General features: G+C 39.8%; 3 protein-coding genes across 3 annotated transcripts; 2 read left to right on the top strand and 1 right to left on the bottom strand.

The window, feature by feature from the left end:
* Positions 1 to 350: 350 nt before the first annotated feature.
* On the top strand, positions 351 to 2,314 carry Pis (phosphatidylinositol synthase). The gene is made up of 4 exons (XM_011141457.3): positions 351 to 765; positions 1,296 to 1,584; positions 1,689 to 1,852; positions 1,939 to 2,314. The coding sequence occupies exons 1-4, from the start codon at positions 720 to 722 to the stop codon at positions 2,091 to 2,093; spliced, it is 654 nt and encodes a 217-aa protein (XP_011139759.1). The 5' UTR covers positions 351 to 719; the 3' UTR covers positions 2,094 to 2,314.
* A 2,169-nt stretch (positions 2,315 to 4,483) lies between these two features.
* On the bottom strand, positions 4,484 to 9,484 carry LOC105183390 (leucine-rich repeat-containing protein 47). Its single transcript, XM_011141461.3, has 6 exons — positions 9,357 to 9,484; positions 6,742 to 6,917; positions 5,946 to 6,535; positions 5,348 to 5,818; positions 4,944 to 5,271; positions 4,484 to 4,844 (listed from the first exon to the last, which is right to left on the bottom strand). The coding sequence occupies exons 3-6, from the start codon at positions 6,532 to 6,534 to the stop codon at positions 4,631 to 4,633; spliced, it is 1,602 nt and encodes a 533-aa protein (XP_011139763.1). The 5' UTR covers position 6,535; positions 6,742 to 6,917; positions 9,357 to 9,484; the 3' UTR covers positions 4,484 to 4,630.
* A 1,285-nt stretch (positions 9,485 to 10,769) lies between these two features.
* Positions 10,770 to 15,242, top strand: LOC105183391 (zinc metalloproteinase nas-4). The gene is made up of 4 exons (XM_011141462.2): positions 10,770 to 11,393; positions 12,002 to 12,307; positions 13,463 to 13,596; positions 14,789 to 15,242. The coding sequence occupies exons 1-4, from the start codon at positions 11,039 to 11,041 to the stop codon at positions 14,939 to 14,941; spliced, it is 948 nt and encodes a 315-aa protein (XP_011139764.1). The 5' UTR covers positions 10,770 to 11,038; the 3' UTR covers positions 14,942 to 15,242.
* Positions 15,243 to 15,336: the final 94 nt, after the last annotated feature.

Raw genomic sequence — 15,336 nt, forward strand, 5'->3', positions numbered from 1 at the left:
AGACGCGGCGGATGCACACCCGGATGCCCGGTCGACGACGGATAAGCCACTCGCGAGCGAAGACTCGCGATTTCAACGGCGCGGTCCGCTCGCACACGCGGACGACTAGCTCCGGGAGAAGCCGTGGCGGACGCTTTCCCGTTGCGACACAATAAGCGGGCGGCTTTTGCGCAGAGGAACGGCGCGGACCAGCCGCTTGGTCTCCGAAAATGTCGTCTGGCGTGCAGGCGCGTAGCCGCTCGGCAGGGCGCCCGCCGACTCGGGAGCGGATCGGAGAGGCGAGGAGCGTGAAGAAGGCGGGAAACGGGAGAGGGAGAACGACTTTGTGTTCTCAGAACTAGTCGAGCGAGAACGGCGATGGGTATCCGTGACTCACGCTACGGTCCTGGCTTCGATTACGACCGGTGCACGAAGGTCGGTATATCACGCGAATATACACCGTTCGATGGCGAAACCTCTCATTGACTCGTCGCTGCCACCCGCGTACGGGCGACGTGCGTGCGTGCGTACATGTATGTGTGAGATAAAAGGAGTAACACGTGTGTGCGTTCTCAGTAGATCCAGAAGTGCTCTCGCGATACGCGAGTTGTGTCGAGATAATCCTTGACACGAGCGCGCCCGTCGTCCCGATAAACCGTTACCGTTGCCGCCGCCGTGTTATCTCTCGTGCGGACAGAACACTCCCGTGAACGACTTCGCCGTCGGAGGCACGCACCAAAATGGCCGAGACGGAGAATATTTTCCTGTTCGTGCCAAATGTCATCGGTAAATACGTCGTCACATGTGTCTCGCGACATTGTTGCGTCTCGCGACAATTTTTCTGCTGTCACGATTATGTTACACGATCAATCGCTAGGTTGCATTCGCTCGTTTGTTTGTCGCTCGCGTGCAGTAGCGGTAGCAGGAGCACGTCGGCGCCCGCCAAGATTCGACTGAGCGAGACGCATCGCTCGATATGCGTGTCGAAAGATCGAGCTTCCTTTTCGTCGAGTAATTCTATCGAATTCAGCCACGCGGCGCAAAATATCAACGATGACCGTATAAGCTGGCCTTGCGGCGCTTTTATGGTTGCTTCTGTTATCGATTAAATGTCTGCACTGCTGCTTTATGTAACATTGTGTCAGTCAGCCGGCAATCAAACTCGCTGCCTCGCAGCTAACGTTTTCCTTCATGACTAGTTTTGCGCGATCACTCTGCGATCGATCGATGAATAATCATGATAACGGGTAACAAAGCCGCGCAATCCGAGTGAGAGAAATTCATGCGCTAATTGCGCGCACGTTTGCCACCGACAGGTTTTACCAGAGTGATCCTGGCGTTAATTTCCTTTTACTTCATGCCCACCCACTATGTGATCGCCACAACGTGTTACGTGGTCAGTTCTCTGTTGGACGCGATAGACGGTCATGCAGCGAGGTATTACGATCAATGCACAAAATTCGGTGCGATCTTGGATCAGCTGACGGATAGAGTCGGCACGATGTGCCTTATGGTGACGTTGTGCCTGTTTTATCCCACCTACACCTTCTGGTTTCAACTGAGCATGGCTATCGATATAGCTTGCCACTGGATATATTTGCACACGTAAGGAACATAAAGCTTAACATACATTCTTACAACATCTTAAGCTGTAGAGACTGAAAGGAAATGGCACAACTAAATGTTTCTGTCTTGTCGCAATGCAACAGGACCCTCTTGCAAGGAAAAACCAGTCACAAGTTCATCGACATGTCTGAAAATCCCATCATGAGACTGTACTACACAAATCGTATGGTGTTATTTTTCATGTGCGCCGGCAACGAAGCGTTTTATGCCTGCCTGTACTTGCTGCATTTTACCGAAGGACCCATTTGTGAGTATTGTGTATATTCTATTCTCTCTTTTATTTTTTACACTATACAAATTTATGTATACTCACAATGACATTTGACTTTTCAGTGGCTGGTATAGGTTTGTACAGGCTGCTCGTATACCTAAGCGCTCCAGTGGCGCTGATCAAGGCAGCTATTTCTCTGTTACATGGATATGTGTCGTGTATTAATCTTGGCATCATTGACGTGAAAGAACGCCAAGAGCGACTTAAAATGAATTAAACCTCTAAGTATATACATTATCTACTAGTTAGACTGAATGTTGTGATCTACAGATCTTCCTATTCCATAAGCCGACATGTGTATGTATAAGGTATTTCCAAGTATATTTTTGGAGAGCAGAGTAGACGGTTAAAGATGCATGGTCAGGATGTTTCTATTTTATTCAATCGATACTTAACATCTAGCAGACTATCTTTCCTCGATATAATCCAAAGACTATGGCCAAACCATTTACTCATATTGAAACATGTGTATGCACATTTTTGCAAGAGAGGAAATAGAGGACCTATTATTTTTAAATATTGTCAATAACAACAAAAAGGAATTGTTAGAATAGTTTGTTACTGTACATAAGATTTTTTAGCATTTATCATGTTGGACCAATAGGTTATTATTTTTAAAACTATTGATGTCTTTTTTTATTTTATTTTTTTACTATTATTAAAGAAACCAAGTTTCAATATTTTTTATGCTCTCTATGTTTCATATTTTCCCAATAGCAGAAGAATTTCAGATATCTAATATATGCTGATTTCTCATGCGATAAACATATGTAGCAACATTGCACAACTTTAGGCAATGTTGTATAGTGCAAACAATATGTTTAATAAAATATAAGTTTATGATCTGACTTAATCCCTTTACTTTTTTAAAATGGTTATAAGTAGAATTCTATAAATAATAGCTATATACATACTATTATATATATTATATTAAAAAATTATTCTCTGTTATTTGCAACATATGGAAAATGTTGAAGCAGATCCATATGAATTTTGCAAAGTACAAAGTTAATATAAAAAATATTAACATGCCATGTGTGACAGAACCATCAAGCATAAGACAAAGCAATATTTTTCCCTTTTTTATATAATTTAAAAAAAAAAGTATAATTAAGAAAAAACATAAGACTTGTAAGAAAAATATATTATAAAAGAATATCAAACACTTTATATCACATTTCTATTGTAGAAAAGAAGCCTGACGATGAACTGAACATCGTAAAGAACTCGTATAAAAGTAGCAAGACTTATGGCGAAACATGTTAATTATAAAACATGACAGGTAGTGTGTGTTTGCCAGAGTAATCAGTAGCACATTATTCGGAGATACGAACAGATTTCACGTGTGTAAAAAAAAAAGGACTACACGGAGAAGTAACGTAAGAGTGACTCTCGCAGATTGATGACCTTTCGATTGACGAGAAAAAAATAACAGACTAACCTCAAACGTCGCACTCTCATTCCCCCATCATGACCAGTCATGTTTCGGCGCCATGTTATCACTTCAAACACTCGCGCATGTTGGGAAAGTTCGTGGAAAATTCGCCCCGACTTTCTTCTTATCGTACCGACGGTGTCATCGAAGTGACTTTTCACAGCGTACAATTCGCATAGACGCGCAAGAGGGTGTCCATCGACGAACAATCACTGTTTGAAACGTGATCGCGGCATGCGTAGCAAAGTACAATATTTATAAAAACAGATGAGAATTCAACGCCGGCACGCAGACGGGGCGAATCGCCGTGTATACAGCAGCGCCACCGTCGGCTCAGCTGCGCCGGAGCCAGCTGGCGGTCTTTCGTTGATATTCGAAGTTGCGGATAACCGCTACATCCTGTACCCAAACGCCTCTAATCAATGCGATAAATTAAACACGGCTTGTACACGCGCGTTTAATGGACGCGGACTCCCCTCTATAAATGCATCCGCGATTTCTTGCGTGCACGAAACAGCGATCATCATGCGGAAGTTTTAAGGGCGGAGGCCTCATTGACGAGTGCGCGCACGACTTGCAAATGAGTCGGAAATATTGATTCCCTTTTCTTATATTTCTGTGACGTCTGATGTTTCGAGAATATTTTTGTAAACTTATATGCGTTGTAAAATTTGCAAAATCCAAAAAAGTACGATAATTGAGGTAAGATATGAAAAAACGTGGAGTGCTTGCAAGTGTTTGGTGGCGGTTTGAATAGACTGATTTTTTTTTGGTTCATTCGGTCTCGAAGGTTACGTACCTTTAACTTAGTTTCTTATGTACGATAATTGACATGAGAATGCAAGAAATAAGAAAAGTTCGATTCTTTCTATTGTAAAATGTTAAAGATAAAAGATATCTGAAATAGAGTTTTCACTTTTATTTAGCATTTTCAACACAAAAAATGTATTGGCAATACAAAAATAATAACTTCATGAATGCAAGAAAATAATCAAACTCTAGTAGTACAAATAAATTGAAAATAAATATTTGATGATATAAATAACAAAGACAGTATAGTCTTAATTAAATAAAGAAAAAATGGTAACTTTTTCAAGAGTAATGAGTGAACATTAAAAAAATTTTTTTCACACAATTATTTGAAGAATATATATCTCTCTCAAAAATTATTTTGAGTATCATCAGAAAGTAATATAAACTTAATGTCAAGATATAATCTCACATTTGTGCAGGAAAAGAAGTTAATAAACATGTATAAACATTATACAAATCAATCAACGTGTAACATATTATAATGTTAAAGTAATATTTGAATAGCATTACGTCATTTGTTGTTCTCGCATTATAATAATAGAATGATCATCAAAATTTAAATCTGCTCTCGAAGGATACACCAATTTCATATTTCCTTCAGTATCGACCACTTTAATTTGCTCGACAATTAAATTATTATACTTTTTAGTCTCCTTCTGTTTGCACGTGTCAGTAAAACCTAAGATTACTAGTTCCTTCAGAAATTCATCCAACACATTTCTGTGAATAAAAATTCGAGATATAATTAACAAATTCACTTTTTACAATTCACGCATTGATATATTTTTGATGAATATATCTAAATTGAACAAATCTCACCTGCAAATTATATATGAAATAGTACTTGTTACTTCCACGAGCATTGTGTCAGTGGAGACAGACATCTTTGTTACATCACTGTTTGTAATAGGTGGTAATGATATAACTTGCTGTGAATTGTCTATGAAACATGGAAATAAAGGTTTGCCTTCTAGCAGATATAAATACTTGTGTACTCCAGAGTACACATTTCGTTTCTTCTCCTTACGTAGATTCTCAGCTTCTGTTTGCAACTGTTGAAACAGAGCTATTGCTGTGTAAGTATTGTTGCGCATTAAAGGTTTAATTTTTAATTCTGTTGGTGGCATCGCTGTATATGTTAAGTCACCTTGAAAAGACACATGCATAAATAAAATATAAATAAAATCATACCCATTCATTGCCATTATAATAAATATATCTACCAGGTGCTATAAGTTTAAAATCATGAGTTGCTATTGTAGCAGCATTTCTTTTGTCACATATTCCATCATGTAATTTTGTCTGCAGCTGAATAAACTTTTTGAAACTTGCATCTGTGAAATTTATATTTTTCACAATACATGCCACTATATAAGGTCTGACAGTCTTCACCTTATTTGTAACTTTTATTACAGGTGTACTATCTGTTACTTTTAATATCCTCAATTTATGTGTCAAATTATCTACTTCACTGGTATTTTCACTTTCGCTAAGTTTCTGGTTCTTTTTTCCCTTTTTTGATTTATCAACTTCTACAGATGATATACACTTTGGACAATGTAATTTGACATAATCTAAAATTTGCTTTGAACGACATTGATTGACCAGTTTTAAAAGTCTCTTATCAGTTAATTTGTTGTCTTTTAAATTAACTTCTTTTAATTTGCCACAATCTGCTAATTCACCTGGAATAACTAAATTCACACATTTATTATATGCATTATTCTTTGTGATGTATATTTAAAACAATTGAATTTATAGTTTGGGAGAAAATTAACAATGAAATTGAAAAAATTTTATAGAAATATTAAGCTCAATTACCAGAGATCAAATTATCTGCAATATTTAATACTTTCAAGGCTTGAAGTCGACTTATAGCAATTGGTATTTCTCTTATTTGATTCCCGTTGACATAAATCTCTGACAGATGAATAAGTTCTGCATAGCACACATCAGGGAAGGTTTCCAAACGATTGTTTGACAAATCCAGAATGCTTAATTTAGTATTTGTGCATTGTGACGGAATAGATCGTAATAGATTCGAACCAAAGTTCATCGTGCTTAACTGAGGAAGATTGTCTAATGTCTGCGGAAGAGATGTTAATTTATTTCTTGAACAATCGAGCAGTTTTATCTTGATCAGTTTGCCGATTGTGTTTGGTAGCGTGTCGATCTGGTTTGAATGCAGCACCAAAGTTGTAAGATTTGTCAGTTTCTCGATCTCGTCCGGTACATTTTGGAGACATGTCTGTGTTATACAGAGATAATTTAAATTATGAAGATCAAACAAGTTCTTGTCCAAGCCTGATTTTTCGACCAACTTGGACACCGACGCGCCTGTCAACACCAGTTCGTGCCTGTTTTCGCCTGCCGCCTGTTTGACAGCTTCCCACGAATCCTCAAACGTCATCCTGTAATATCAGTTCTCCTTATCCGTAGATGTTATTCATTCGCGAATTCACGTGCGAATCGAGCTTTGTTACGCGACGAAAAGTGGTTTTAGGTTATGTTTTATGTAAACTGAACAATAATTCGGCGGCGGAATTATTCAATCACCGATTCTTTTTTGTAAAAGAGTCAATTATTCTTTTTTTAGTAAAGTTAGTCTAATACTTACTCTAGACACTGTTTGATAGTATTATTGATAAGTACAAAAAAATCCTGTCTGCTTCATCGATAAAACGCGGACTAACCACCAAGCTTGCTAAAAACGTCACCGACGCACTATCTTCCAATGTCATCTAGCAATGTTGTGCAAATAGATTTGCGCGATAACGATTTACATAACGCCATCTGTCGGCATTTCGACAAATTCATTAGATGTAGATGAGGTTTGAGTCTTTGCTAAATAGGATTCGAATCTTGGTAAAAATATTTATTTTTAGTTTTAAAGTCTTCGCTATGAGTCGCTATTGATTTTGATAAAGAATCGAGGTCGCAGAATATTTATAAATAATATTGCGCGTAATTATATGTACCAATTTTTTTAAAATAATAACTCAGAATTTTACATATTTTTTGTCAGACATTTTATATATATATATATATTTTATATATATATATATATTATATATATATATTTTATATATATATATATATTATATATATATATTTTATATATATATTATATATATATATTTTATATATATATATATATAAGTACTATAATTCTGTTATAATTAATTAATATTTTTAATTAGTACATTATTTATTTTATTTAAAATGTATTAGAAAGTGCGTCATTTTTATATCTTTGTGTACTAGACAATAAGATATGCTACTACATACAATATTACTAGAATAAGATATATTATATACTAGATAATGAGAATTTGTTGAATAATTATTTTAATAAACGAAAATTCAAGCAAAACCAGCATCGAAGTAATTCCCTGTACAATGCATACATAGTGGCGTGCAAAACTTTTGAGCCACACAATTATTATTATATATTCATTTCATAATGAGCGCTAAAAACTTTACACATATATATAAACAAAATGTATTTATTTGTCCTATAATTATATAAACTTTACAAACTCTTAATAATTCTAAATACTTCATTTTTACACAATGTCTTGTTACAAACAGTGCAAAAATATTACGCCAAAAAGTTTTCTTGTGCATAAGAAAAATATATTATTGAAAAATAATAACAGAAAATGTTGTCAACGTTTTTTTAAACTTAATACTTTGTTGTCATGCCTTTAGAAGCAATCACTGCAGCACAACGACGAGGTATTGATGCTATTTAATTAGAAATGCGGTCTTGAGGTAAATTTTGCCATTGAGTTTGCAAATCTTGCCACAATTCAGCTTTATTGGAGTGTTTCTTATTTCCTGTACGTAGTTTGAGTTCTTGCTACAAATGCTCAATAGGATTCAAGTCTGGCGATTGCGAGGGCCAAGAACTCGCATTTTTTTCACGATGAAAAATTCTTTTATTAGTTTTGATGAATGTTTGGGATCGTTATCTTGTTGGAAAATCTAACTACGTGGCATGTTTCGAGTTGCATATAGCAGCATATGCTGTGTCAATATATCTCGATACATTATAGCGTCCATAGTACCCGTGTTCTCAACCAATGGACCAACTCCATTATAAGAAAATTATCCCCAAACCATCACGTTACCTCCACCATATTTTACGGTAGGAATTTGATATCTTGAGTTATTGTATCTTGTGCCTGTTGGACGTCGTATATACTTTCTACCGTCACTTCCGAATAACTGAAACTTTGACTCGTCAAAGAAAAGTACTTTTCGCCAATCAACTTCAGTTCAATGTTCAAATTTCTTTGCAAAATCTAATCGAGCTTTCTTATTTTTTGCACTAATTAATGGGGTTATTTACACCAACACATCCTAAAAATCCTACTTCCTTTAGACATCGAGACATTGTACTTCGACTAATATCTGCAAGATTTTCTTCTTGTAGTTCTCGAGAAATATCCATGGCAGTTTTTCTAACATCTGCTATCGACTTTCTTTTAATCATTTTATCGATGTGCTTTGTAGTTTTGCGAGGTCTACTGTTTCGTGATTTATCAGTTAGAGAATTCGTCAACTGATATTTAGCAATAATCCTATTTACAGTACTTTTATCAATTAATAAGTAATTAGCAATTTCGCAAGAAACCTTTCCTTATTGAGAAAGATTAATCACGGCTTCACGTAACTGAAGGCTTGTATGTTTCGGCATTGCCGAAATTCTATTGTAGACAATAGACTGAACCTTAGTTAAAGTAAATATTTACGAAGGAGTTTCATAAGAAATGTAAACAAACCGGACTCATGAAGTCACAACAAGAATACGGCTCAATACTTTTGAACACATGTAAATATTAGATGACTAAATAATTAGAAACTATGTAATTTCGAAATTTTCTAACTGTACTATTATTTGTAAGAATGTTATGTCAACTATTTTATATAATTAATTTTTAGAGCAAATCAATATATTGTCATGTATCTTAAAAAGACGCTATGGCTCGAAACTTTTGCACGCCACTCTATATGGATACAATTAACACGAACATATCTTCGGGAAACATGTTGCTTCAATTTTAGTCCGCAGTACTCGTCTAAACTCGTCGTATAAATGTAAATTCCGAAATCAACGGAACATACGATCTATGTGCGTATGCAAATAGAGCGAGGGTGGAACTCTGATTTGTCTCGGTCTAAAATTATCGTACTATCCGTGTAATAGAAAAGGGTAATTATACAGACCAGTTCCTAACATTTAGTCGTAATATCCTAGTAGATACGCTTCAAACAGGTTCCGGAGATACCGCGAAGTAGACTTTTTTCTCCTAGCGCTCCCTTCTCGACTCCTATCAGCGCGTAATTAAATGTTACAAAGTATAAATAGGTAACCCCGATGAGGGAGAGAGAGAGAGAGAGAGAGAGAGAGAGAGAGGGAGAGAGAGAGAGAGAGAGAGAGAGAGAGGGAGAGAGAGAGAGAGAGTGAGAGAGAGAGACGTATAAGCGTTATCGCGACATTTATATTGCGTATATAATAACCGCTAGCTTAGCGTTTTCATTACATAAATGTAATCGCGCCACGTTACATCATGTGATACTTCGGCTGTCGCCGTGTCGCCGTATCTTAGAAGGTCGGTCGATCAGACGTAAAAACCCGGCAAGGTGGCGAGTCGTCCTCGTAAATCGCGTATCTCGCGTTAAAATCTTATCCGCCCGCGAAATCACGATATGACAAATGGTATTGAACAGGCGACCTTGGCTATTTAATATCGCACTTCCGAGGAGCTGTGCGCGCGCGACAGAGAGGCTCTTTCGAAACGAAAGATGACAAATGTTTGTACGACGGAATTTGCATGTGAATGATCTGAGCGGGAGTGTATCAACGCTTACTACGGGACGACGATGTGCAAATAATGCTGTCCTCCCGTCACGTTGACGTACTTGACGCTCTCCGCGAGCTGTAATGTCGACCATCTGAGAGAACAGGTTTCGCGCTTCCTCCGAAACGGGAAGACAGAGACAGTCCATTATTTCGCGCTTTCAGGCTTTTCACTCGACGTGGTATCACCTCGTGAGATTAAGTCAATGGTGAATAAAAATGTAAATACATAGGTGTGGAGACCATCTTCTTCCTGAAAGAACTTCTACATGGATTGCTGCGGCCAAGGCGGCTCATGGTGTGCTGCCAACAAACCTCTAATCACGATCTGCCTTCAAAAGAGTCATTCTTCCCAAAATTTTGCATATCACGAGTCAGATTACTTAGTCCTTTGTTCTTTTACAAACAACGCAACCCCTTCTCGGTGTCTGACTTAGGCCTACCTGTACTTTCCCCTAACTCGATGAACTCGTCTAACTTGAGAATCTTCAGGTGGCCGACTCGTGCAGATATCTCTTCAAGAGTGACTCCGGATTTCGGCGGTGTACTCGGGCGATTGAACCTCAGCCGCTTCATCATCATCGAAACACGAAGCCGGCGTGCGTAGGTACCGTAGGTCTCGTACCGAGAATACAGCCTCCTAGCACAATCGCCGTCTGAAGGATTAATAACTCACGACAACGCTTAATGGCTGAGCTTGATGTCGCGCCTATCAGGGAGAAGCAGAGGAAGGAGAGCGGGAAAGAGAGAGAGAGAGAGAGAGAGAGAGAGAGGGGGGGGAGAGAGAGAGAGACGGACAATGACACCGGGTGCAAATCTGGACGCGGCGTCACCCAAAGTCCACGGTTATCAACGAGTGGCCCCGATCACTTCCTTACGGAAGCGACGACTTCACCCGCTCGGGTGGGGCAAGCTGCGAGCTTCTTCGGCCGCGACATATAAAACCAGGAACGACTGTTGCGGCTGAAACACTTGGCGACCATCGACAGGGCTGGTAGGTAGGCGAATCAACATCCGATCGTGATCCAGTCTCGCGAACAGACGATCAATGTGGAGCCGATCGTTAACGAGTGGCCTTACGTGGGCGCTCTTCGTCTTGACGACGTTCGCGTCAGCTTGGCCGTTTCGTCGGCGGGACGTCTTCGATAACGCCGTGGACAACCCCGAAGGACTGATCGCTCATCTGCAACACTTCGGCGAATCGCTCTATGGGCTGCCCGACAATGAGACTGGCCTCAAGGTGGCGCGATGGCACGAGAATATGGGCGTGAATCCCGAGGAGTTGGGCAACTACGCTGAGGGTGACATCCTCTTCCCGTCGGTCTTCGGGAGGAACGGTCTCAAGGCCGAGACTGCGCGGTGGCCCAACGGCGTTATCCCCTTCATGATCAGTCCGTACTTTAGTGAGTATATGTCCCTGAAACTTCCCGATCACGCAGGGAATGTTGCGATGTACCCTGTAAAGTGCAGACTTTGAGTAGGTATCCTTGATAGCTCACCTTGGATTAATATTTCTCTCATGACAAGACAAGCGGGGAGTCAAATGTTCATCATGTCTCTTTGAAACGGTAATATGCGCAAAAGAGTCGAAGAAATATAAAATTATGTCACAATGAGAGATTCGAAAAACTTGGGATATTTCGTTGAAATATATAATTTGATATTACTTGTTTATTAGAGATTGTAACACATTTATTTGAGCCTCCTCTCGACGTCATAAATATAACATTTTTCATACCTTTAACAAATATTTTTTCTTCACGATTTATCGTGCCGATTTTTCTTTTCTTCGTCTGTCTGCCTCACCCGTGTGTCTCTCTTATATGTGTGTCAAGGTACTTTCTTCCGTGAATAAGGATTATTATTAAACAATGATACCATTCGAAAATCCTCGAGACAACTCGATCTTCAAAAACGCCTCCAACCGTCGTTGAAGGCTATCTCTCTCGCCGTTCAAGACCCAATTCTGGCTTACTTCGCTTGTCTCACTTCTGCGATATTTGCACCGCAGACGCGCAGCAGCAAAAACTGATATTCGACGCGATGGACGATTACCACAAGTACACGTGCATCAAGTTCAAACCGTACAGAGGCGAGGAGAGCGACTACATCAGGATCACGGCCGGCAACAGCGGCTGCTGGAGCAGCGTGGGCAGGATCGGTGGTAGGCAGGACGTCAACCTTCAGGTGCCTGGCTGCGTCACGAAGAAGGGCACGGTGATACACGAGCTGATGCACGCCGTCGGCTTCTTGCACGAGCAGAGCAGATACGAGCGCGACGACTACGTGCACATCTTGTGGCAAAACATCTTGAATGGTACGTTACTATCTTCGTGTCTCTAAATTTAGCAGAGGAAGCTCGCGTAGCAAAATTTCATATTAAACAATCCCCCTTTTACAGCCCTTAATTACACTCGAATAATTTGGGATTATTTGACAACAATTTAATACATATATTACGCGGTCAACCTGTTTGAATAATCCTGAATTATTCGACGATAATTTAACCCCTTCCGTGGCACGGACGCACCGGTGCGTCCAGATCATTTTCGTGTTGTATTGAATTTTAAGTGTAATAACTATTGTTGTAGAATTTTTATCAAGTATTTTTTGAGTCGCTGATTACGAATTTCAACTTGGTTTTTTATAATTTGTTAATAAAAAAACTATAATCAAATTAAAATGTCGGAAAATTGTAAATTTTCTTTTTCACACACGGGATGTGTGAGAGTGAGAAAGGGTAAGAGGGAGAAACTGAGGAGAGACCGCGGCGTCCGATGGAAGGATCGGCGTCGTTTGACCGCAGCGCCTAAAGGAATCTGAGTGTTCGGTAGTACCAAAAAACAGAGGATGTACGACGAAGAGCGAGCAGCGAACGAGTCAGTTCGCAGCGAGCAGCAAGAGCGTTAAGAGCGATTTTATATAAAAATCGTTAATTTAGTAACTTGAGAAATGACCAATTACTTTTATTTATAATATTAAGCATTTCTAAACATTTTAGTCGCCATATTCGATCCGCCATTTTGAATTTCTATATTTTGACTTCAAATTCGGCTTCAGCGACCAAAAAAACTGAAGTATACAAATTATTGAGAAAATCCGTCCCGTCATTTTTTTGGGGCGGTTTCAGTGCATTTTACTGAATTTTGCTCTACCATGGAAGGGGTTAACGATAGCGTATAAAAAATGGAGTGTAATGTATTAAATTTTTATCGATTACTGTAAACTCCGAACGCACTCTCGATTGTTTCCCGAGAAGTTGTCCCCCTCTCTCCCTCGCTTCTTCCATCTTCCTGCATCTCCGTGGCCCGATCAGTGATGATTTCTTGACTTTCGATCGGCCGAGCTGGCTAATTCAAAGGCTCGCGGCTCGCCCGCAATTCTCCGAAGTCGCCATAACCGAAAGCCCGAGGTTATCGTTTGCATTATGAAGTTCTATCTTTATCACGTACGACATCCCTTATGCATCCAGGTCACGGCGGCAACTTCGAGAAGGCCTCCAAGGAGACCACCGACGCCTTCGGTGTCGGCTACGATTACAGCAGCGTGATGCACTACTCGTCGAAGGCATTCTCCAAGAACGGCCAGCCCACGATAGTACCCAGAGTAAGCGATCCTTGATAGCATTTTTATGGTACTCGCGTCGCTCTCTGCGTCCTCTGCGTCCCGCAACTTGGATCCCGTTGTTGTCTCGCGAAGGGGTTTATATCCGCGCGATAAAGCAGCGAGAATGCTTCCGTGCGCGCTCGCGAACACGAATCACCGCGGATTTGTCGTACTTGATATTTGTACGGGATGTAACATTAACATACAGGTCAATATGACGGCTTGCCTATCTTTATTCGGACGAGGTTGCCGAAAAAGTCACTCGTCGACTCTGTTGATAATGATACTTGCAGTGGTCCCAGTTATGACGAGTGCAACTAACTTTGCACCGTGATCGTTATGGTGAGTTTATCGACCGTTTATGATAGGAATCCAGCCTCATTGAATTAAAACAGATGTTTACAAAAGTGAGACTGAGAAATAAATATTACGGATTTAAACAGAGTAAATAAGAATAATAGTTAAGGAGATAAATGACACAACATATTTTCTGGTTTCACATAATTTCTTAATTTTTTTCTTGCATTGAAAAGTTTAATAAGAATTGAAAATTAGAAAGAACGGTATAGAGACATTTGTCATAGAAGTCTTGTACTATATTCCATCCATGTTTCTACAAAAGATTGCTTCTGTAAAGGTATGGATCGGCCAGAAATGCACTAAAAATATTGATTGCGGCTTAATCGGCGACAATTATCGAGCGACATCATAGTCTCTTGATGCTTCCTTTATCGAAAATAGGGCTCGATAGTTGTTGTCGATCAGAAGCGATCTTTTGTAGAAACATGGATGGAACATAGTACATAAGACTTCTAAATATTTCTGTACCGTTCTTTCTCCAATTCCTATGGAACTTTTCGACGCAAGAAAGAAATTAGGAAATTGTGTGAAACAAGAAAATATGTTGTATTATTTATCTATTATTTATCTTGGCTATTTTTTACTCTTTATTCATTACTCTAATGTTTACTTCTCAGTTTCACTTTTTAAACATCTTAAACAGTCGATAAACTGTCACAACGATCACGGTGCAGAGTTAGTTGCACTCATCATCATTGAGAGCACTGCAAATATCATTATCGAGTGACTTTTTCGACAACCTTTGTATTATCGTCCGAATAGGCAGGCGCAACCCGTCATACTGACCTATACGTTGATGTTACAGCTTGTACTATGTAATATGTATCCGCAGGAGAAGTCGGCCGGCATCCTAGGCATCATCACTGACATCTTCCAGGAGAACACCAGCCAGGAGATCGGTCAGCGGAAGGGCTTCAGCAAGAGGGACATTCAGAAGATCAGGAAGATGTACAAGTGCAACAAGCGCAAACGCAGCCAGTACTGAACGAACGGAGTCTGGACGATAATTCGGCAATCGATCGATCTTGATTCACCTCGAATGTCGCGTGTTAGACTTGCGTATGAGAAGAGCGCGATGGCGAAGCGAAAGCAGAAGAGAGATCTAGTCTTAGGCGCGAAACGTGCGAGAGAGCGAGCGTGGTCAGTATTACCGTAGTCGTTTAACGTTTAGCGTAATGTCACGAGTATGCCTATCTTAAGCTTTCAATATCACACACGCGCATCATGAAATATATACGCTTAAGTGCGTCGCACACGTACACACACACACACCGCTGATGCGGTGGTTCTTTTTCTTTAACAAGCACCCCACCCTTGCCTTGTCTGTCGGTGAACGCGCGCTGATAAATCGACCGTCCAACTCCAAGGAGCGAAGACGAG

Source organism: Harpegnathos saltator, unplaced genomic scaffold, assembly GCF_003227715.2.
Source record: "Harpegnathos saltator strain DR-91 unplaced genomic scaffold, Hsal_v8.6 scaffold58, whole genome shotgun sequence".
NCBI classification, from domain to species: domain Eukaryota; kingdom Metazoa; phylum Arthropoda; class Insecta; order Hymenoptera; family Formicidae; genus Harpegnathos; species Harpegnathos saltator.

Bases quoted from the DNA above. Each gene is read 5' to 3' on its own strand.
- Pis (XM_011141457.3), top strand. From the start codon at position 720: ATGGCCGAGACGGAGAATATTTTCCTGTTCGTGCCAAATGTCATCG. The intron at 766-1,295 runs GTAAATACGTCG...TGCCACCGACAG, and splicing joins GTTCGTGCCAAATGTCATCG to GTTTTACCAGAGTGATCCTG. The intron at 1,585-1,688 runs GTAAGGAACATA...GCAATGCAACAG, and splicing joins CACTGGATATATTTGCACAC to GACCCTCTTGCAAGGAAAAA.
- LOC105183390 (XM_011141461.3), bottom strand. From the start codon at position 6,534: ATGACGTTTGAGGATTCGTGGGAAGCTGTCAAACAGGCGGCAGGCGAA. The intron at 5,819-5,945 runs GTAATTGAGCTT...GTGTGAATTTAG, and splicing joins TGCAGATAATTTGATCTCTG to TTATTCCAGGTGAATTAGCA. The intron at 4,845-4,943 runs GTGAGATTTGTT...TTTTATTCACAG, and splicing joins ATTTCATATATAATTTGCAG to AAATGTGTTGGATGAATTTC.
- LOC105183391 (XM_011141462.2), top strand. From the start codon at position 11,039: ATGTGGAGCCGATCGTTAACGAGTGGCCTTACGTGGGCGCTCTTCGTC. The intron at 12,308-13,462 runs GTACGTTACTAT...TTATGCATCCAG, and splicing joins GTGGCAAAACATCTTGAATG to GTCACGGCGGCAACTTCGAG. The intron at 13,597-14,788 runs GTAAGCGATCCT...ATGTATCCGCAG, and splicing joins AGCCCACGATAGTACCCAGA to GAGAAGTCGGCCGGCATCCT.